The sequence below is a fragment of the Heterodontus francisci genome, chromosome 3 (assembly GCF_036365525.1).
Source record: "Heterodontus francisci isolate sHetFra1 chromosome 3, sHetFra1.hap1, whole genome shotgun sequence".
NCBI lineage: Eukaryota > Metazoa > Chordata > Chondrichthyes > Heterodontiformes > Heterodontidae > Heterodontus > Heterodontus francisci.
In genome coordinates, this window is record NC_090373.1 from 139,697,687 (window position 1) to 139,721,649 (window position 23,963).

General features: G+C 41.5%; 1 protein-coding gene across 16 annotated transcripts in view; it reads left to right on the forward strand.

The window, feature by feature from the left end:
* Positions 1–23,963, forward strand: part of eya4 (EYA transcriptional coactivator and phosphatase 4) — a 549,227-nt gene that overhangs the window by 362,169 nt on the left and 163,095 nt on the right. For 7 of the 16 annotated variants that reach the window (XM_068026406.1, XM_068026407.1, XM_068026401.1 and 4 more), the window contains exon 4: positions 5,516–5,608. The exons of 7 other annotated variants lie outside the window; for them this stretch is intronic. In XM_068026406.1, the coding sequence (XP_067882507.1) occupies positions 5,516–5,608 (93 nt within the window). The remainder of the gene's footprint in view (positions 1–5,515; positions 5,609–23,963) is intronic. 2 more of the 16 variants (XM_068026412.1, XM_068026408.1) reach the window with 1 other exon arrangement.

Genomic DNA, 23,963 nt, shown 5'->3' on the forward strand with positions numbered 1-23,963 from the left:
CAATCAACCAAGATTAAAGACACAATGGTGAGAAATGTTTGCATTCCGTGCTAACAAGCAGGTGTTAATAGTTGAGGCATCAACTAGCTTCCTGTCAGACATACTCCTTAATAGTCCAGCCATTAGTTTATTTCCCTCCCCTGCAGTCTGTGAGCTTTCATATATTATTATTTCAAAGTGAGGCTGCCCTCACCAGCAAGCAATCATTGAACAAACCAATTTCTGAATATAGGCAATGGCATCAACGAAGAAAAATAAAGCAGGCTTCTCTGCCCACTTCCGCACCGTTACCTCTGGTGTCCCCTGAGGATCTATCCTTGGCCCCTCCTATTTTTCATCTGCATGCTGCCCTTCAACAATATCATCTGAAAACACAGCGTCAGTTTCCACGGCCACTCTACCTCAACACTACCTCTCTCAACCCCTCCATTGTCTCTAAATTGACAGACTGTTTGTCTGACATCCAGTAGTGGATGAGTAGAAATTTCCTCCAATTAAATATTGGGAAGAACAAAGCCATGACCTGTCAAAAACTCCATTCCATAGACACCAAATCCATCCCTCTCCCTGACAATTTACTGAGGCTGAACCAGATGTTTCACAAGATGAGCTTCCACCAACATATCCACACCATCACCAGGACCACTTATTTCCACTTCCATAACATCTCCTGACTCCACCCCTGCCTCAGCTCAGCTACTGCTAAAAACCCTTATCCAAACTTTTGTTACCCCGAGACTGAACTACTCCAACACACTCTTGGCACTCCATAAAGTTGAGTTCATCAAAAACTCACACTAAGTCCCGATACACCCATCACCCCTGTGCTCACTGACCTACACTGACTCCAGGTTAAGCAGTCCCTCGATTTTAAAATTCTCATCCTTGTTTTCAAATCCCTCCTTGGCCTTCCCCCACCCTAGTTCTGCATTCTCATCCAGACCTAAAACTCTCCAAATTATCTGAACTCCTCCAAACTTGGTCTCTTGAGCCTCCCGACTTCAGTCGCTTCACTACTGGCGGCTGTGCTTCAGCTGCCAAGGCCGTCTGTAAATCTCTCCGCCTCTCCACCTCTCTACCTCTTTTTCCTCCTTTAAGACCTAAAGCTGTTAAAATCGACTTGCTTATCTGCCCTAATTTCTCCTTTGTGGCTTGGTGTCAAACTCAGTTTTATAACACTCCCATGAAAGTTATTATTGTTCTGTAGCCAAGGTAACATGATTACAGTCTTCATAATATGCCCGTTAGCAATCCAGATATAAAATAAAGCCAATCTACCAGGGGAAAAAAAACAAGCAAAGTAGAAGAAAGAAGAAAGAAAATGTAGTAAAGTACAGTCCTTTTAATTCTTACCTGATGGAAACCATAAGAAATACAAGAATTAAAAGGAATCATGGGATAAAGGGAGTCTGCAAGCCATGCAGTAATAATGTTAATAAAATCTGATCCTATCTGCTACATGAACTAAGTAGACTTAAAGATACATACAAAAAGCCATAGAAAAATATTTTCAGACTGTTTCTTCTTCAAAATGATGTATGTCCTTACTGTACAAAAAATGTATTTTGAATTATTAATGTTTGAAATCCCTGTTGTCTGAAATTATTCACTGTCATGGAAATGTTCAAGGTTGAATTTAAACCATCTTGTCACACTTGAAGTCATTCAGTTAAATCCTGAGCATTCAAACCACATTTTGTTAAGTGCAAACATTATTACACTACATGCTAGAGTCCAACTCAAACGTGCAGCATACTGCAGAGTTATGAATTGGCCAGTTCAGTCTTAAAAAATGAGTGCTATATTTTGGGACATTGCCCTCCCCCACGTCTTAAGGGAAGCCGGAGTTATGTAAAAATTCAATGCACATTTTCAATTACATGAAATTTATGTGCATTTTTTATGATCTTTACTTTTAAGCAAAAACAATAATTAGGTTAGAAGTCAAAATTCTCTGGAAAGCTGTAAATGTAAAACGGACCTTATGTTGTCACAGTGACACTATTGATTCGTGCCTAGAATGCACTGAATGAAGGAGAAGCAATGGCTTTGCCTTGTGTTAAAATGCAATTTTACAAAGATAACAGCACCATTGAAGAACCCTATTAGACAGTCTTGTTTATAAATAGCCCTTTAATATAAAGAACAAAAGGGAATGTTGAATCCTCCTTTAAACCAGTGAAGAATTACTCATAAATTATTGATGTATTGATATCAAATTCCTTAAAATAATGTGCTTAATCCTATTTTAACAAAGGTATCAAACTATTTATTTTAAACAAGTTAACGCCTTCATTAAAACAGTGGATGGGGGAATTTAGTACAAACATTTGGTACTAATGTTGCACAACGTGATTTCAACCCTAAACTCACGAGTGAGTACTCCATATTAGCTTAAAAAATATTTTACAGTTAACTATCATCCAATTTGTGCTGTAAGTACATCATATGGAGTAAGTGTCAATAAAAGTAACAAACATATATATTTATTTAATTTTAAAAGCTGAATATAAAATTTTGAGATTGACTTTCTGGGCGACGATACAGCAACATATTTAGAAACCATTTTGATCTAAATTGAGATGTTGAGTAACCAAAATACATGAAACTTATCATGTGCTGTTAATTTGATATCACGACACAACAGTAATAATGGTGCCCATTTTGTGATTCCCAAGCTCAATTTGAACCAAAGTATGGTGATGTAATACTTTATTCTATTCATTATTACATGTTTACAGAGTAAGTCAACATTTGTCTAAGGGTTGATTTTTAAGCTCCCCCACCTCTACCTCCACTGAGTAACATCATTCCCACTGGCATCAAGCCAGATTCAGACGGGCTAAGTAAATGAGGCCTGAGAATTGAAATTCCCCAGGTACCATGCTCAGAGCAAAGGTTGGGAGTAGATGGTTTACCACCCGTTTGGCTCCAACACCCCAGATTCCCGCTCTGAGTTAAAATCAGCCGATTAATTTCGTGCAAAACTATGAACGGGTATGTTTGTTTCCCAGTTTTTCATCACCATCATGTAGCTAGATTTTTGAGCTGTAATCTGACTGCGCATTTTGCTTCCTTTTATAGAACGCATTTGATTTTCATTCCATTTATTTCTATGGCAGATGATTGTCCCCTTTAGATTACCTCACATGATGAAGATGAAAATCTACATCTAAGGGTTTACTTGAATCTGTCATGAACTATGCTAAGTTAATTTGACACCTAAAATGCAGAATAAAAGCTCGATTTTGACCTAATATACTGGCAAGAACATAGGAGCATGAAATCAGTCACTGTTTAAATCAGGCATCCAACTCATATCTGTTCCATTCTTATTGGTAAGTTAGGTTAAAAGTTCCATCCCTTCCTCTTCCCCAATCCATATTACAATGATTTCGCACAACTGGGCTTCCTGCTTTGCTTTAAAAAAAATGTTTTTATTGGAGCTCTCTTAACAAGAACGTTTTTAGTATCAATGCTAACTTGATTTTTTAAGAGGCAGGGTTGAAAATGAGTGCCAATTACTAATAAGCTACCCCAATTAGCATAATCCACTCTTACAGACATAAAATCATGACCACTCAATTTTCAATGGAACATGATTTTACCAGGCACAAGCAAGTGAATTTAATGTAAAGTTAGCTAGAAAACTATTACTTCCCCTAAACCTTGGAGAATAAGGTCATTGCAATTTTAATGAGGTTAGCCATCACACATTATCGTTCTGTTCCTGTCCATTTCAGACTTCAATTCACTTCAGTATGAAGAAATAAAAAGGAATATTACAAGATTAAAATTTAGGTACAGAAAAGCATTAAATTATTCAACCCTGGTCTCATTTCACGATAGGCAACTTAATTATTTTGAACAAGCCAGGATTTTGTTCTTAAATTGAGTGCTGATGTAACTGTTGTAATTTAACAAAGTATATAATATTTTCACCGCCGGCAATAATGCGTCATTACATCCACGATGGACAGAAGTAGAATATTTGTGAGGAATGTATTACTCATGAGTTATCAGAACTGGCTCCCTTCTGGAATAGACTAGGTTTGATTTGATAGGATTGTTTATTTTATTTATACCATTTGTATAAAAATATTACCCTGATTTTAATATTTTAGGTTACTTTTTGAATGCCACCTCATTGTCCAGTTTGGTTCATTAGAGGGTTAAATGATCTTTTCTCAGTTGGTAGAAAGCACAGCATATTGTAACAACAATGCATTATCACAGAATGGTAGGATATGGGTTCACAGCTACAATCTCCCACACATTGGGAATTGGCCAAAAAAAATGTTGTTGCCTCAGTATTCCTGATCTTGAATTTTTAACACGGTTCTCAGTACTTAAGTTTTGACTCTTGAGAATATGCTTTTCAATTTATTTAATGAAAAATAGGAATGCAGGTTAAATATATAACACATCACATTTGTTTTGTTCCTACCTCCTTGCTAAATGTTCCAAATTGCATGCGAGTGTTGCACAACTCTTTTTCTCTTTTAACTTATGATACTTGGCTTGTTGTGTTTTCTTGGCTTATGTAGTTAACAGTGTTTGGTTTACAAGTTTTCAGTGTGTGTCAACTTTGCCATGCATAGAGAAATAATACTTTTTAGTTCAATTTACAGTTGTCTCTAATGCCACATACATATTTAATTTGTTTAGCTGAACAGTGTTGTCATCACAATACAGTAGCTGGTAGTTTGCTACATCAGCAAACCCCACAGAATGTTCAAAGTCGTAAAGCTTTGAAGAACAGATAAGTGATGGGCAGCGATTTACGAAAAGTTAACCACTGAGTGACTTAACTCACCCAATGTTAGAAGTAATTTATTTTTAGTGGAACTTTCGCTATCAGTTGTGTATTCTATTTTTGCATATACAATAATAGATAACTAGGAGTGAGTTTCAAGGTTACTGTCTGATCGAAGGGTTCATAGGATATCCTATATTGCGAGAGCAGAGCTGAAGTGTTTATTAACGTCATCTAAGATTCAAGATTAGATTACAGTCTTGAGATTGCTCCCTGTTATCTTTTATTTTGTATAACCTATATTGTTTACGTGTCATTTTTAAGTTAAAAATTACAACAACTCTTTTTTAGCATTGTCAAGAGAATTTTAGCATCTCAAAGCTCACAAGAAGGTAGTAATCTCCTCTGTGATATATTTGCTGTAGTATTACCAGGGAATCATTTTGGATCAGAGTACAAAGCATTTCCCTGTACAATACATACTACAAAGCATTTTTCTGAATATCAAGACTCTGTTTAATCACCAAAAGCAAACGATCATTGTCCCCTGTTTGAGGTCGTACTACTCTCCAAGAGGAGTTAATGTGACTGCAGCACTTTTTTTCATGCTGACCTCAGGGCTCCAAGTTTCAGCATTGGTACATGCTAACCATAAACTGTATGGCTGTAAACCAAAGCTGGGACTGCCCACACACATTGTATAAATCAGAATGAAAAACTAGGGGTTACATCATTTTTTATACTTATTCTTCTATGTAGTGTCTCTTCTTGCAGTCAAAACAGAGCCAATGAGCAGCAGTGACACTGCCACAACAACAGGAGATGGATCACTTGACAGTTACACTGGGTCAGGTAAGGCACTGGCCACATAGTTCAACTCGCAGAGCAGGCATAATTGTCCCGACCTCATTGACTGGTGACTAAACTGGAACTCAGACTGCTGGATTAACATGTAGCACTTCATTATACCAGTGTTAATGATAATAGAGAGTGAAATGTACTGTCTCCAACCAGTTAACCACTAGTATATTAATATCTAAAGAACATATTTGTGGTTAAATAGCTATATGTTTTTCCTTTTGAAAAGGAGAGCAAGAGCATGAATGATGACAGTGTTGTTCATGCTTTGTTTCAAGGTGAGTACATCAGAATGTGCAGATTACAAAGGAATTGAAAAACTACAGACCAATAATCTGTTTTATGTTACCACATTGTCAGAAATATGGATACCCTGTAAATAAATAAGAAATTCTTTCACCAAATTTCTATTAAAATAAGCACGTGATCTAATGCCAGCCTGCTATAAGATTTATTAGTAAACTTTGAATGTCATAATAGGAATGGGTTTAGGCAAAGATGATAATTTCATATGCTCATCCTCTTTTGCCACACTAAAGCTACCATGAAGGCAGCTCCTTATTTCCTATGCAATAGCACAGCAGAGCTTATGCAGAACTGTTAGCGAAGACTGGAGTGGCCAGGTCAAATCATAAGACAAAAGCACACATTACATTGTATTACATAGAGTCTACAGCACAGAACCAAAAAAGCTACTAAATCTCTTTAATCAGCCTCTTAAAAAATAATTAATTTACTCCTAGTGTAAATTTACAATATCTGCCTATAATTTAGTTGGTTGGTTCATCTGTTAAGAATCTTTACGTTTTTGTAACTCATGAGCAATGAAGTTACAATTTAATTTTGGAGTTCACGAAGGTCATTCAAGATGAGAAGAATCTTTTGTGGCACAGCATTACGTGATCATATTTTGTATCAGTGATGGTTAGTTTGGAGTTGGAATCTCAGAGGTTTAGGGGGTAGATGTGGACTGAAATAATTAAATGGTCAATGATGTGTTATTGTTACCCTGGAAGCTGAAGCCAAGGCCAAGTGGTTGTTTTCTGCGAAGGATGTCAGATAAGGGGCTAGAAATATATCAGCGAATAAGTAATCAACATTCTGGGCGTTACCATTGACTTGGAACTAAAGTGGACCAGCCATATAAGTACTGTGGCTACAAGAGCAGGTCAGAGGCTGGGAATTCTGTGGTGAATCACTCACCTCCTGACTGCCCAAAGCCTGTCCACCATCTACAAGGCACAAGTCAGGAGTGTGATGGAGTATATCCCACTTGCCTGGATGGGTGCAGCTCCAACAACACTCAAGAAGCTTGACATCATCCAGGGCAAAGCAGCCCATTTGATTGACACACCATACACCACCTTCAATATTCACTGCCTCCACCACCGACGCACAGTCTGTACCATCTACGAGATGCACTGCAGCAACTCACCAAGGCGCCTTCGACAGCACCTTCCAAACCCACAACCTCTACCACCTAGAAGGACAAGGACAGCAGATGCATGGGAACACCACCACCTTCAAGTTCCCCTCCAAGCTACACAACATCCTGACTTGGAACTATATTGTCATTCCTTCACTGTCGCTGGGTCAAAATCCTGGAACTCCTTCCTATCAGCGCTATGAGTGTACTCACACCACATGGACTGCAGCGGTTCAAGACCACCACCACCTTCTGGAGGGCAATTAGGGGTGGGCAATAAATGCTGGCCGAGCCAGCGACACCCACATCCCGTGAAGGCATAAAAAAAAATCAGGATTTTTGCTTGATTTTCTGAGTACATTTATGCAGCACACTCCCTAAGGAGATTATAGAGTTGAGATTGAATTCTTGGTAAGGGTAGATTATACATGGTCTTTGAAAGAAGTAGGTTTTATGAGCTGAATGGTATTTTCTTTTTTCTTAACCTTTCTATTCTTACGAGTGAAGATGCCTAGCAAAGACATGCTTGGTTCAGCTTGAGTAATGATTTTTTATGGAATTCTGACAGCCAAAATCAGGCTGTCTGAAAACTGGACATATTTGGAAATAGTCAAAACCCATTTTTATCAGATAAATTCTTACTTTTAAACTTTTCATAGAGTATGTAAAAGGGTAGAAACTCATGTACAAACTTTAAAAAACTTGTATTATACTCCTGTATGCACCGTTTAAATATTGTAACAATCCTAAATGTCCAGTATACACAAATGGCAAATGCGGCCTTCAGCTAAATTTTGAGTTCTCATTGCTTTGGGCCACCTAAACATTGTAATTTGGTTCAGTGAAATATGACCCTCTATTCTATTTACGCTGCCTTTAATCTGATCAGTAATTCTTGCTACAGTCAGTCACACAATTCTATTCTCCCATGGCTATCTTGGTGCTCGGTGAGTTTGTAGGCTGCTTCTTAACTGATGTACGGTATTGCTGTAATTATCTGATGGTCCCTGCTACCCACCCCCTACCACCCTGCCTTGCTGAAACCGAGTGGTGGGGTAGTTAAAATGAGACCAGTCACTTACCTCTTCTGATCCTGGTGGCTTCACACCATGTCCTAATCTTAAACAGCTCTTTTGAGCAGGTGAGTGGAACATATGCAGGAAGCGAACAGGATGCAGTGATGGATCAGAGGCATCAGAAGAGGCCCGTCAGTTTAGTTCCAGCGCTCCCAATCAACCTAAATGACCCTCGACTCTGCCCGACCCTTGGGTCAAGGATACTTTTTTTTGCATCAATTCATTCATCAATATGTTATTATTTATTCTTTTTCACACTTTATTTCATGTACAGGTATCACTAAGATAGGCTACTGATTTTATTGTCCAAAATTCGTGATAATCCAGAATCTGGCACAGTCTCGGTCCCGAGGGTGCCGGATTTTAGACATTAGATCTGTATTAAGATAGAGTCCATAATCTAGGTTGTTCATGAAAGATGTGTTAACACAACTTGTCTAATGACCTTATAGGTATGGTGGATAAAACACAGCCGAGTGTAACACTAAGCCATGCACACTGGAAGGTCCCAGGTTCAGTTGCTGAGCTATGCCAGATCTCAGTTGGGACAATACATCTTATGTAAAGATGCTACAGCAGGCCTCAATTCTCCTGTGCAATGGAGTAGAAAATCAGCATTTGTGCTCTTGATCACTATCCCAACCCCTGCTGGAAAGTTCACGTGTGGATATTGGTCAGGACAAAATTGGGCTTATCTGTGTTTCCCTGCACAGAATCTCACTGTCTAAGTTTGCCAAAACCACTTAGACAATGTACCAGAGGGCAACCGAAACCCAGGCATCAGCATCTAAGAGAAAAAAGGATAAAAGAGAAGAAAAATGTGGAGAAATGTAATACATTGGAAATGTTTTGTCAGGGGACCTTCAATGCTGGATCAGGAGTTAATGGATGTCATATGCCATAGTTAGGTTAAGCTCATGTTGAGAAGTAGAAATAATGTTAGTTAGTGCATCTTATTCAGCTCTGCTGCGCCTGTAGACATTTCATCTCAAAATTGCAAGTAATTCTATTTAACTACCATTCTCAAGCAATGTAAGTAAAGAGGTTTAAATTAGTGGCAGAACTTTAAATTTTGCCTTTGTGAGAATTTTTGTTTCTGTAAAGGAAAGCATGACCATGTTTGTCAAACAGTAAAACGTGAAGAATGTGCTCATAAACACAATCCTCTGTCAAGTATCCTGATTTATGTGCTGCAGCTGAGAAGCTCTCTATTTTTGCTTTCCTGTATAGTGTAGCTTAGAGTGGACTAATATACTGGTTCAGAAATTTGACTTACACCCAAAACAGAGGCAAATTTGGCAGTTACACCTCCCATCCAAGCCGGCCTGAAGCCTGAGACATATTCTGCTTTGGGCCTAACTTAAATACTGCCGGCAAGGTGCCAAACAGACAGCTCGTTGGGCAGAGAGGGCAATAAGGCAGCTGGCTCAAATGCTGACAGGTCAGGTGTAGGGGCTGGTGATCCTGGGAGGGATCTTGAGAAGTGCCGGTAGAAGTCGGAGTTTTTTAGTGGACTCAGGAGGAGCTCTCCAGAGAAATAAAAAACAAAATATTTGCTGTGCCTTTTTTGTTTTGAGTGGCCACCTTTGAGGATTGCTGCTTAGGTTGCTCAATGCCCGGAGCAACTATAGGGAGCATCCACGGCGCAACCTTCGTCTATTTGTTTTTGAATTTTGCATTCGGGATCATACAACCAGAGTCCAATTTGCATGTTTAAGCTGCCTAACACTTGTTCTGGCGGGCATCTCGGACGACTAAAAGTGTTCGGAGTCAATTTGGCATCCGCCACGATTGCTGCGTAGTTCAGGCATGCCAGATCATGACATAAAATCAGAGGTTATAACACAAAATCAAAGGTCTAATAACGATTTTATGCCTGACAAACAGGCTTCTGTTTGTTGAATTTCTCTCCCATTGTATTGAGTCAGCAATCTAACTGTAAAATATTCATCAGGACTTCGACTTATTAAGAAAATGCTGTTTTTTTTAAAGAGAGAGATTGATAAATTGAGTGGTGCCAAATTTACCACAGGGTTCTCCTGGTATTCTGCCATTATGTAAGCAGGAAATTGATAGATCCCCTGAGAAACAGTGTAAACGGCTAAAAATAGTTGAGGGGAGAGGTGTTCCATTGCTCTTCCACTAGAGAAAGAAACGGAAATTCCAGGTACTTATTTTATTAGAATTGCACATGTAGATTATATTGCCGCCTGCATGCTACTCCTGATGTTGCAGTTTAACATCATCCTCAGAAAAGCACTTCTTACTACACCTCCATGGAATTTCCATTACCCATGGTGTGGCTTCTCTCACTGAGGATGCCAGATTAATGTCAATTAGTCTTGAATTATGGACCATTTGCCTCTGTGGAATTATGTGCTGTAGAACTGCATTTATACGAATTTCATCACCAGAGATAGTCCAGTCCTTTATCCTCTATCCATTCCCAATTCCGTTCTGATAGTCTGTGCTGTATCCTAAATATTTTTCATTTGTTCTTGGGATGTGAACAAAGAAAAAGCAATATTTATTACCCTAGTTGCTGTAAGGGTATTTAAAGTCAGCCCCATAGTATGGAACTGGTGCCATATGAAGACCAGATGCGGTAATGATGGCAGGTTCCCTTCCCAGAAGGACATTAGATAACCAGTTGAGTTTTTATAGAAATCCAGCAGTTTTTCTGATCATTTTTCTGATGCCAGCACAGATTTATTGAATTCAGTTTCAATAGCCTGTCATGGTAAGATTTCAACTCACTGGGCTACTGAATCTTTCTGTATTAGTTCACTCAACAATTCTACCGAGCCTCATTAGAATTCCACTTGCCAATTTCCAGACCAAAACAGCTGGGAAACAGGAGGGATATGGCTGTCCAGCCGTTAAAATCAGGCGGCAGGATGCTTTTTCCAGGAATACAGTCCCTGGCACAAGGCAAGTACTCCAGGAATGGAATCCTAGTCGGGGGAGAGGGGAGGCTCAAGGTTTCCTTGTAGGGCCTGGAGGCACAATCCTGCTCCTTAGTCCACCAGAAAATTAAAAAATGTTTTAAAATCTTCTGGCCTTTTCTCCCCAGCCTTGTGCCGAAGCCAGCACTAGTCCCCCATTCAGGCTTCATGACGACATTTAAAATTGCAGTTGGCCAAATTGGGTTGTGAAAGAAATGGGCAAGTACCCCACTCTGTTTTAACTGTCTAACCTGCCCCACCCAACCACAACCACCACCCCTCCCCCCCCACCCCCGTCAGCTTGCTTTCGACCAGGCAGGGGGAGTTAAAATCAAGCCCAATTACTTCAGCATTGGAGTTTTTTGAGGATGTTACTAACAGAATTGATAAAGGGGAGTCAGTGGATGTGGTATACTTGGATTTTCAGAAGGCTTTTGATAAAGTCCCCCACAGGAGGTTGGTTAGTAAAATTAACGCACATGGGATAGGAGCTAATATACTGGCATGGATTAAGGATTGGTTAACAGGCAGAACACAGAGAGTAGGAATAAACGGGTCATTCTCGTGTTGGCAGGCTGTGACTAGTGGGGTACCGCAAGGATGAGTGCTTGGGCCCAAACTGTTGACAATATATTTAAATGATTTGGATGTGGGGACCAAATGTAGTATCTCCAAGTTCGCGGATGACAAAATATTCGGTGGGGATGTGTGTTGTGAGGAAGATGCAAAGCAGCTTCAAGGGTATTTGGACAGACTTAGTGAGTGGGCAAGAACGTGGTAGATGGAATATAATGTGGAAAAATGTGAAGTTATCCACTTTGGTAGGAGGAACAGATGTGCAGAGTATTTCTTAAATGGTAAGAGATTAGGAAGTGTAGATGTACAAAGGGACCTGGGTGTCTTTGTCAATAAGTCACTGAAAGCTAACATGCAGGTGCAAGCAATTAAGAAGGCTAATGGTATGTTAGCCTTTATCATAAGAGGATTTGAGTACAGGAGTAGTGAAGTCTTGCTTCAATTGTGCAGAACCATCGTTAGACCGCACTGTGTGCAGTTTTGGTCCCCTTACCTTCGGTAGGATATTATTGTCATAGAGGAAATGCAACGAAGGTTCACCAGACTTTTTCCAGGGATGGCGGGACTGTCCTATGAAGAGCGATTGGGGAAACTGGGCCTGTATTCTCTAGTTTCTAAGAATGAGAGGTGATCTCATTGAAGCCTATAAAATACTTAAGGAGATAGACAGGGTAGATGCAGCTCAGATGTTTCCCCTGATTGGGGAGTCAAGAACCAGGGGACACAATTTCAAAATAAGGGGGGTGCCACTTAGGACAGAGATGAGGAGAGATTTCTTTACTCAGAGGGTTGTGAATTTGTGGAATTCTCTACCCCAGAGGACTGTGGAAGCTCAGTCATTGAGTATGTTTAAAGCAGAGATTGACAGATTTCTAAATACAAATGACATAAGGGGATATGAGGATAGTGTGGGGAAAAGGCATTGAAGTGGATGATCAGCCATGATCATATTGAATGGCAGAGCAGGCTTGATGGGCTAAATGGCCTACACCTGCTCCTATGCTCTACGTCATCAGGGGCGGCCGCTCCACCCCCTCTATTAAAGTGAGCTCTGCATGTAATATCGCGGGAGCTCAGGGATGGCGCATCTGTGCAGGGTGCACACCGTTTGTACAGTATGCCACCGTGAACGGCGGTGCACTCAAAATTCAGTCCTATATGTGTGCAAGGGAATTTTTTTACAACAGCAGTTATCAGTCAAATACACATGCTATAAAAATATTCTTAATGCTATAATGAAGAACTAAAGTACCATATTCTTTACTGTGTTCTTTGAAGTACAGATATGATGGATTAGGAGAGAGTAATTCCTGTATTGTATAATGTGCCACTTTAATCTTCAGCGTGGTGAATGAATAGCAGATGGGCCAATAAAGAAACTCTATGTCCTTGCCCAGTCTGGTCTTTCTCTGATGAGATTGGTTTAGTACTGTACAGTCTGTCAGATGGTTGGAAGAAAACTGCACTATTCAGAGTTTGGAAATGATCCAATTAGAATCTAACTTATACCAGTTTTTGAAGGAGATCTAACCCAATATTAAAGTCTGACACCCAAACCTTTAATCGGGGGAGACGGTGGTGTAGTGATAATGTCATACTGAGCTTGTAATCCAGAGGCCCAGGCTAACCCTCTGGGAACATAGGTTCCACCAAGGCAGCTGGTGGAATTTAAATTCAATTAATTTTTTAAAATCTGGAATTGAAAGCTAGTCTCAGTAATGGTGCCGTGAAACTATCATCGATTGTCATCAAAAACCAATCTGATTCGCTAATGTCCTTTAGGGAAGGAAATCTGCCTTCCTTACCTGGTCTGGCCTACATGTGACTGCAGACCCACAGCAATGTGGTTAACTCTTAACTGCCCTCTGAAATAGCCTAGCAAATCACTCAGTTGTCAAGGGCATTTAGGGATGGGCAACAAATGCTGGCCTTGTCAGCAATGCCCACATCCCATGAAAGAATTTTTTTTTTTTAAATGAGTCTTGATTGGTTAACAAGAAAGTTGAAGTTAAGGTCCATACTTTATTTGAAGCTTAGGGTGGAATCGTGCACTTTAAAAAAAAAATCGAGGGTGGGGACCATTCATGGTAATGGCTGTCAGCACGGCTGCCTGGGAGATCTTCCTGGAGGCGGTCAGTTAAGAGGTCGCCTCCAGGTCTGCCGACAGTTAAGAGCGAGCACGTTCCTGAGGTTGCAGGCCCAATCGGAGCATCTGCAGCCTTGGAAGGACAATGGCTGCATTGTCAGAGGTAAGTGCTGCCACTGCAGGATGGGGACCACAAGGGTGCCTCCATCTTGAGGTGCTCTCTGAAAAGGTTTTAAATTTAATAAAATAGAGTGGCCACAGCTACCAGGCCACCCTTGTGGAGGGAAAAGCCCTCCACAAGATGGCAGGTGGCTGTAGATGTGGCCCATTGATGGCTGCAGCTCCGATGGCAAGGGTGAGTGTACGAGGCCTCGTAGGCCCCCCAGGCCAGCCACTGACAAGCACCTCCAGACACCTGCCAGGCTTGGCCCTTAGTGGAGGTGCCGGACTGCCACTGGGAAGATCTCAGCGGCGTTCACAATCAGCCCACAAATGGGCAGTTAATTATGCAGATTGGCTGCCACTGCTATTGGGTGGGTAGCCTCGACTGGTGATCGCTCAGAGGTGGGAACACCTCAGCCCACTGCACCAATGCTAATATTTCAGACTTTCCTCCCAGTTCCACCTTCAGGTCCACCCTCTGTGATCAGGAGGGTTCTGTTTTCCCTTTACTGCTTGCCCTTTTACCAAGACCCAGGAGGCTACTGCTTGGAATGCTGCTTGTATTCCAGCCATGGCACAACAGAACAAAGATAATCATGGGGATTTTCCATTTTACTAATGGAGAAAACACAGCATTAAAAAAAATCACATCTTTTGCAACATATAATGAATTTTAATACTGTAGGTACTAAAGAAGTGGATCTCCGTTCTCCCTAACATGGCCTTCAGCTGGCTTTATAAAGGTTTTTAATGATGACATCCCAGCATGGTTCAGAAGGGAATTGATAAAGGTTCGCGTGTGCACATCACATGGACAAAGAATATGACATTGTGGCAGCTGTCCCTCATGAGATGGCAAAATCTGTTGGAATGTATTTTTGTTCCTATGCATGCAATTAAACACTGCCCACAAGTGCATCAAGTCTATTGACATATTGGATTGTGTGGGCCCAATTTTAACTCTGTGTAATTGAATGGGTTTTGAGTGGGTTAAAATTGGGCCATTGTTTCTTCTATATACTAGGACCGTGATGGGTGGGAGGCAATGTTCCCTTTAAGCTTTCGTGGCAGCCCAATTTTTTTTTAAAATGTTTTTGTGTGGCTGCACACACACATTATTTATCCCAGAACCAGCACTGTCTGGTGCCTGTCAGGCTATTGCACTGCCACACATCTGCACAGCTTAGTAGCAACATTGGTTGTGGGGATGCTGCTGATGGGTTGAAAGAACAGCTAGTTTGTACGTCCCCCTTACCTCTATTGATCTTATGGAGAAGACATCATAAGAGAAATTCCCTTCCACTGCCCAACTTAATGGCTTAGAATTTTCCTCAAATGCCGTTTGCAGCCAAATCCAGTTTCCTTGCACAGGGCAGATTCCTACTCGACCTTTTTCAAGGTCTTGCAGTTATTTTGATGCCATGACTTTGAAGTATCTGTGATAGGACAAAAGTTCTGCTTGTTTGCATCTTTTTTGTTTGTGTGCTATATTGCAGCTTATTTTTTCAAATTTACTTGTATTCCTTGTTATATTGTGTTAAAGAATCCTCTGTCTGTCACATTGAAAGTTGGATTGATTTCGATGGTTCTTTTCAGTCATAAAGAAAGGTTTTGGAGGTTGTGATTGTTATTGTAAATAGGTGGCCTGCCTATTCACATTGTCAAACAATTTGTACTGTCCAAGGGTTCAAAAACTAGGGATACAATTTGTATATTGGAAAATTAAGAGAAAATAGGAATTTCAGGCAGAACTTTTTCATTCAAAGGGTATTGAAGTATGGAATATATTGCAATAGAATATGTTAGCCACACCACCCCCTCCCCACCCTCGCTCCCACCTCTCCCATATCTCATCTCGTGGTATTAGAGAGCAATACTCTTAATAGTTGGGAAGGCAGAGTTATTAAGTAAATGTACCTTACAGTGTTGTATACCAGAATGGTTGAAATACTATTTATAAGCAGAAAGTGATTTTATAAAGTAATCTGTTATGTAATTGTTATGTGATGGAGTCAGTTTCTTTTGTATTTGTTAGTTTGTATAATATATACACAAGATGCATCTTCCTTAACCTTATTATTGATCAGGAAATGGTAGTGACGACATGAGCCAATAAGATTCCAAATGGAATACACTGCTTTTTTATTTCAAGTTCCTTAGCACAGAAGTAACCAAGCTAATTACTGATTGAGACATTTGGCTTATGTGCTTGGCTGAGGAGCCAAAGGTGCGAGGCTACCATCTCTGGGTTTATGACAGAACGCCATGTACTGAGTAGTGTTCTGGAAAGAATTGGCAGGAGTATGTGTGTGTGTGTGTATACCGTACCGTACGTAGGCGTACGCCACTCGGGTGGTATAGCTACCTATAGTGGGCCGGCGTTGCCGCATCGACTGCAGCCAACCATCTGGGTCCCGGTTACGCCAAAACACATTACTGACCATAAAACCTTCCATTAACCAGCTCATTAAGGCACCACTTTATATTCTTTGATGTATTTACAAGTGGCAACTTGGTTCAGTTCTATTAATACAGCTCAAATGGCTTTATTATAAAAATTTAACATTCTTTAATCAGAGTGTCTAGTCTGGGTATTAATTAAAATTGATAGTTTAAATAGGGTACTAATTAGATTGTTAAAAAAGGGAATAGAGCGAGTTTTTTACATCATGGATGGGCAGCTGTAACCTGCTACTTCCAATTCCTTTGGGAACTTCAGAACACATCATGTGTCTTGGGCGACCAAGTGTGTAGGAAGTGTCCCCAGCTTCTTCAGCTCGAGCTCAGGAATTCTGAGCTTGAGGGGCAGCTGGAATCACTGCGGAGCATCAGGGAGCAGGAGAGTTTCCTGGGTTGTACATTCCAGGAGCTGGTCACCCCACAGGCAGTAGGAGTTCAAGATAGTAGGTGGGTGGCCATCCGGAAAAGTAGGAAGAGGCAGGAAGTGCAGGAGGCTTCGGGGTGTGTGCTACTCTCAAACTGCTACTCAGCTTGGGAGACTGCTGGGAATGATGACACCTTGAAGAAGCGCAGTCCAGACCGTGGCACCAATGGGCATGGGACTGTACAGGAGAGAGCAGCAAAAGTGCAGAAATGCAGTTGTTATAGGTGATTCCGTAGTCAGGGGGACAGATGGGCATTTCTCTAACCATTATCATGAGTCTCGCATGGTGTGTTGCCTCCCTGGTGCCAGAGTAAAAGACATCTTGGAGAGGGTGCAGGTTATTCTGCAAGGGGAAGGGAGTGAGCCAAAAGTTGTGGTACACATTGGTACCAACGACATAGCAAGGGCAGGAATTGAGGTGCTAGAGTCAGATTTGCAGGAGCTAGGGAGGCAGTTAAAGAGTAGGACCTCGAAGGTAGTAACCTCTGGATTCCTCCCAGTGCCACATGCTAGCAAGAGTAGAAATAGGAAAATAGGGAGGATCAATGCGTGGCTTGAAGCATGGTGCAGAAGGGAGGACTTCAGATTCTTGGGGCATTGGGACCAGTTCTGAAGCAGAAGGCACCTATTCAAAAGGGATGGGTTGCATCTCAACAGGACTGGAACCAGTGTCCTTGCGGGGAGATTCACTAGTGTGGTTGGGATGGGCACCAGCATATAGAAGTAGAAAAGAGAAATAAGGTGCATAATGTGAGGGTGTTGGACAGTACTAGAAAAGGGAATTGTTCTGTCTTAGATGGGAGCAGACTGCAATGGACTATGAGGAATGGAAAGGCAGAATTTCAATGCATGTAAACGCACAGTGTGTTTGAATAAGGTTAGTGAGCTACAAGCACAAATAGCAGTATGGGAATATGATGTAGTGGCAATAATGGAAAGGTGGTTTAAAAATGGCAAGGACTGGGCACTTAATTTACAAGGATATAGAGTGTTCAGAAAAGATAGAGAAGGAAAAAATGGAGGTGTGGTGGCAGTACTGATTAGGAAAGAAATTGTAGTGTTGGAAAGAGGGGATGTCCTTGAGGGGACAGGGACAGAATCCATTTGGTTAGAGTTGAGAAGCAAAAAGGGTATGATCACTTTACTAGGAGTATTCTATAGGTCTCCAAATATTGAGAGAGGGATAGAGGAGCAAATCTGCAGGGAAATCACAGAGATGTGCAAGAACTATAGAGTGGAGATTTTGGGGGATTTTAATTACCCAAATATCAATTGGGATAGTTTTAGAGTAAAGGGTAAAGAGGGGGAGGAATTTCTGAAATATGTTCAGGAGGTCCTTGATCAGTGTGTTCTCAGCCTAACTAGAAAGGAAGCATTGCTGGATCTGGTGCTGGGAAATGAGGTGGGCTAAGTGATTCGAGCGTAGTCAGGGAGTACTTGGATAAGAGTGATCATCGTATCATAAGGTTTAGACTAGTGATGCAGAAAAGCAAGGAATGAAATAAGGTAGAATAGCTAGATTGGAAGAGGGGTAATTCAATGCGATGAGAAGGGATCTAGCCAGGGTAGAATGGAACCAAAGACTGACAGGAAGAGCTGCATCAGAACAATGCATTATCTTTAAGGAAGAGATGCTTCAGGTATAGGCTAGGTACATTCCAACAAGGGCGAAAGGTAAGGGAACCAAAAACAGGGCTCTGCGAATGACGAGGGAGATAGAGATTATGATGAAACTGTCATGAAGATCCCCACCTGCCAAGAATGAGGCATATTAATTTTGTCATATGAACATTAATTTTAAACTGTTGCTGGAGTGAAGAAATGACTTGTTTAAAGAGATCACCAGACATTTGGCTGGAGGACATTTGCGTACTAAGAGACAGTGCTTGGAGAGACAAAGCAACTACTCCCTGATCCAGTTGACCCAAATGGATTTTGATCAGCAGACATCGAACGTTTAAGAGCACAGCAATCCAGGATGTCTGCCAAGGTGAGAATCCACAAACTGCAGAAGCGGTTGTTCCCAAATAAGGGATTAGTCACATGACTAGCCTACTGGCCAACTTGGAGTTTTGAATTGTGCTCACAGGACAGTTTGAAGACAGCCTGCAGATTGCAACTGAACCTGGAACAAGACAGCCTCTCTCCTGGCTGGCTCTCTCTCTTTCTCACAAACCTCTGGACCCACTGAAGACACTTAAACCTCAATAGAGAAAAGACTCCTACATCAAAACAAGTTAAAGCATGCACTGGGCCCCAACAAACAGCAAGACTTACCAGCAACCAAAGACTCCACGTTGAACTCAAAGGACTGTAAATACACCCAGCTATTGCCTCAAACTTTTCCCCTTTCTACTTTTTCTGTCTCTATCTGCATGTGTGTTTATCGCATATGCATGCTAGCGTGGTCGCATTACGTATTCTAAGTCGTTAACTGAATTAGAGTTTAAGGATAATAAACTTCCATCTTTCTTGTTTGAATCTAAGAAAACCTGTCTCATTGATTTCTTTGCCTTACAATTGGAAAGCGGTGAACAAGGATTCACTGAGTGAGAGGAGCTATAACAGTGTTTTTAAAATTAAACCCTGTTACGGTTAAACCAGGAAAAGGCTGAGATGGAACCCCTAGACCCCTTTCTCAACTGGGCGTAACAGAAACAAAAAAAGGGTGTATGATGCATGTCAGGGGAATTCTTCAAGTGAGAACCAGGCCAAATACAATAAGTTGTGAGGGGAGGTGAAGAGGAAAATAAGACTGGCAAAGAGAGAACATGAGAATAGAATGGCAGTCAACATAAAAGGGAACCCAAAAATCTTCAACCGGCGTGTAAATAGTAAGAGGTTGAGTGGGCCCTATTGGGGACAAAGAAGGTCATATATGCTTCGAGGCACAGGACAAGGCTAATATATTTAATGAGTATTTTGTATCAGTGTTCACTAAGGAAGTGGAATCTGACAAAATATTGGTAGAAGAGAGAGTAGAGGCAATGGATAGGGTAAAAATTGAGAGGTAAGAGGTACTGGGAAGGCTGGCTATGCTTAGGGTAGATAAATCACCTGGGCCAGATGGCTTGCATCCCAGGTTGCTAAAGGAAGTGGGGATGGAGAAAGCGGAAGGGCTTGCCATATCTTCCAAGCTTCCCTGGTTACAGAGGAGGTGCCAGAGGATTGGAGAGTGGCAAATGTGACACCCTTATTCAAGAAAGGGTTTAAGGACAGTGCTACTAACTACAGGGCAGTTAGTTTAACATCAATGGTGGGTAATGTTTTAGAAACTATAGTCAGGGAAAAATCAACAGAGACTTGGAGAGGTTCGAGTTAGTTAAGAATAGGCAGCAAGGATTTGTAAAAGGCAGATCATGCTTGGCTAATCTAATTGAATTTTTTGATGAAGTAACAGAGGTTGATGAAGGGAATGCAGTGGATGTTGTTTATATGGATTTTAAGAAAGTGATTGATAAGGTACCACATAAAAGGCAGGTTAACAAAATTGAGGCTCATGGAACAGGATAGTCAGTGTCCAATTGGATGGAAAATTGGCTTAAGGACAGAAAACAGCAAGTCGCAGTAAATAGTTGTTTTTCAGACTGGAGGATGGTAGACAGTGGTGTTCCCCAAGGGTCAGTGCTGGGACCACTGCTTTTTTTACTATATATAAATGACTTGGATCTTGGAATACAGAGTAGAATCTCAAAATTTGCCAATGACACCAAACTTGGAGGTGTGACAAACAGTGCGGATGATATGAACTGCCTGCAACAGGACATAGATAGGCTAGCAGACAAGAGGCAGATGGAATTTAATACTGACAAGTGTGAGGTGATGCACTTTGGCAGAAGGAATAGGGAGAGGCCATATATACTTAATGGCACAGTTCTGAAGAGTGTGCAGGAACAGAGGGACTGGGAGTGCATGTGCATAAATCTTTGAAGGTGGCAGGACATATTGAGAGAGTGCTTAGTAAAGCATATGGGATCTTGAGCTTCATAAATAAAGGCATTGAGTACAAAAGCAGGGAAGTTATGCTGAGCCTTTATAAAGCTGTGGTTAGGCGCCAACTGTAGTATTGTCTGTGGAAAGAGAAGCAGAGTTAACGTTTCGGGTCAGTGACCCTTGGGTCACTGACCCGAAACGTTAACTCTGCTTCTCTTTCCACAGCTGCTGCCAGACCTGCTGAGTGGTTCCAGCATTTTTTGTTTTTATTTCAGATTTCCAACATCCGCAGTATTTTGCTTTTATATAACTGTAGTATTGTGTCCAGTTCTGGTCACCTCACTTTAGGAAGGCTGTGAGGGTCTTTTAGAGGGTGCAGAGGAGATTTACCAGAATGGTTCGAGGGATGGGGGATTTTAGTTACAAGGTTAGGTTGGAAAAGCTGGGATTGTTCTCCTTAGAACAAAGGAGATTGAGGGGAGATTTATTCGAAGTGTAGAAGATTATAACAAGCTTAAGTAAGTTAGACAAGGAAAAACTGTTCCCAGTAACTCATGATACAAGGACTAGGGGACACATTGAAGGTTTTGGGCAAGCGGTGTAGGGGGAACATGAGGAAGAACTTTTTTATGCTGTGAGTGGTAATGACCTGGAACACTCTGCCCACAAGGGTGGTGGAAGCGGAGGTAATCAATGACTTCAAAAGGAAATTAGATGGCCACTTGAAGGAAATAAACTTACAGGTCTAAGGGGATCGAGCGGGGGAGTGGGACAGACTGGATAACTCTATGGAGAGCCAGCATGGACCCGATGGGCCGAATGGCCTTCTGTGCCATAAATGACTCTATGGGCTGAATTTTATGAGGTCTCCACCATCAGGGGTCGTAGCAGGCCCCCCACCGCTCGGTGGCAGGGCCTTCACTTTAATAATAAAATTAAGTTAAAAAGATGTAAATCAACTTACCTTGTCCCGGCAGCCGTCCCATGCCGATATTCCGGCCGCTTTCCAGGAGTGTAGGTAATTTTATTTATTGAGAACTCTTTGATGGGTGGGAGAGGGGATGCAAAGTTTGAATAAAATTTTATTTCGAATATAAGTGCAGCAGGACCTTTGAACATTTAAATTTACCCGAAGGGCTTGAAGCCCTTTAAAAATGGTGCAGTGCCTGCGCAGTGGTGCCTGACACTGTTGCCAAGGACAGAACGCCCGCTCCCTCTACGTCATTGGGGGCGGCCGCTCTGACCCCTCCATTTAAATGAACCCCTGTGTGAAATATCGATGGGGCTCAGCGATGGCACATACACGCCTGAAGAACGCCGAGATCAGAGCGCACCGCTGCGATTTGCAGCGTGCTCATAAATTTCAGCCCAATGACTCTATGGCCAGAATTTTATGAGCCCTCCTTCGTCGGGGTTCGTGGCAGGGGGGTCCAAAAAGTTCTTCTGAGAGAGGCCCGCCATGACCCCTGATGCCGAGAAGGCCCGCCACATTTTACCCGTGGCATCTCTACCTCGTTGCAGCCCCCCCACTTCTCAGTGGCAGGGCCTTCATTTGCCTAATAAAACTTATGCAAATACATGTTAATTAACTTACCTGGACCGGGTGGCCGTCCCATGCCAATATTCCGGCCAGTGGCCTGAAGCCCCGTGCCTTCCGATCCCCTTTTGGGGATTCAAGGCGAGACACTGGTGGGGAGGGTGGGGAACAGAGGAAACCTACTTCATTGGCTGGGGGGATGGTGGGAAGGGGTTAAAGGGCAAAGGTAACTAGGTTCGGGGGGAGAAGTTTGGGTTGGGAATTAAGTTTATTTTGGATGGGATAGGCCCAAAAACAAACACTGGGGGAGTGGGAGAAGGGATGCCAGCTTTTATTTAGTTTTTTACACAAATTTCAAATTAATGTCCCTTTAAATTTTCAATTGTTACTGCAGGACTTGAAACACTTTAAAAATCACCCTGGCGCCAAACCTCGTTGCCAGGGTTGGAGTTGCCTCGCCCTCTAGTCATCGGGGGCAGCCGTTCTGCCCCCTCCATTTAAATGAGCCCCCGCACAAAATATCACGGGGGCTCAGTGGCAGTTGCTGCATGCGGGTGGACCGCCGACTGCAAAGCGCGCTGCTGCAATTTGAGGCGCTAATAAAATTCCCGCCTATGACTCCACGACCTGTGAGTAACCCAATTTTAAATAACTGAAAATGACTTTAAAAAACTGTACAGAACCAGTGGGTTTCCTCCGGGTGCTCCGGTTTCCTCCCACAGCCAAATGACTTGCAGGTTGATAGGTAAATTGGCCATTATAAATTGTCACTAGTATAGGTCGGTGGTAGAGAAATATAGGGACACATGAGGATGTGATAGGAATATGGGATTAGTGTAGGATTAGTATAAATGGGTGGTTAATGGTCGGCACAGACTCGGTGGGCCGAAGGGCCTGTTTCAGTGCTGTATCTCTAAATCTAAATCTAAAATTTACTAGTTAAATTGGTGTACAGTTGTCAGTTTCTTAGTAAATTAGTAAAAGCTTTTAAAAGGTGTCGATACCTCTGCACCTAAAGAAAAGCTTTATTTTAAGAGCCTCCTTGAAGGCCATCAAATGAACACAATTAGCAGAAACTTGGCATAGTGATTAATTCTGTCTGGAGCCATGGCCTGTTTTGTAGGTGGGGCTGACTTCCAGAACGATGTTTTAAACTAGCACAAAAGATCACGGAAACTCAATTTGCACTGGACATAATTTGCGCTTGAAATTCCTTGATTTGTTGTGTTGGTTTAACCTATTTCAAGTGAATTAAGCTGGAAGTACCAGAAAAACGTAACGAAAACTGTATTATCTTGCATTTGTTTAGAAACAAGCTGGTGAACAGAAGATTGACCTTTGCAAATATGGGATATTGAAATATGCCTTTGATGCCAATACTGATGTTTCCCATTTGTCATTAACTTTTCATTTTGTGGATTGATTAGATAAACTTCCTTATTACTACAAAGGAAATGAAACATTTGAAGTTTATATTTCCTTATTTCATGTGTGTGGAATGAAACATTTACAATTTTTGTCATGAATCTTGAACTAGGAAATGCCAAGTCAGAAGCTGAGCTGAAAATAAAAACAACTCTGTTTTTACTTCTATATGTCCAAAAAAATGCAAAGAGAAGGGAGAAAATCCCACAATGGAATAGTTCATTCCATTCCTGTGAGTTCTTACCTTTTTTAAATTAAAAAAAGAACAAATGGGGGAACGCTTTACAGCTGAACTCATA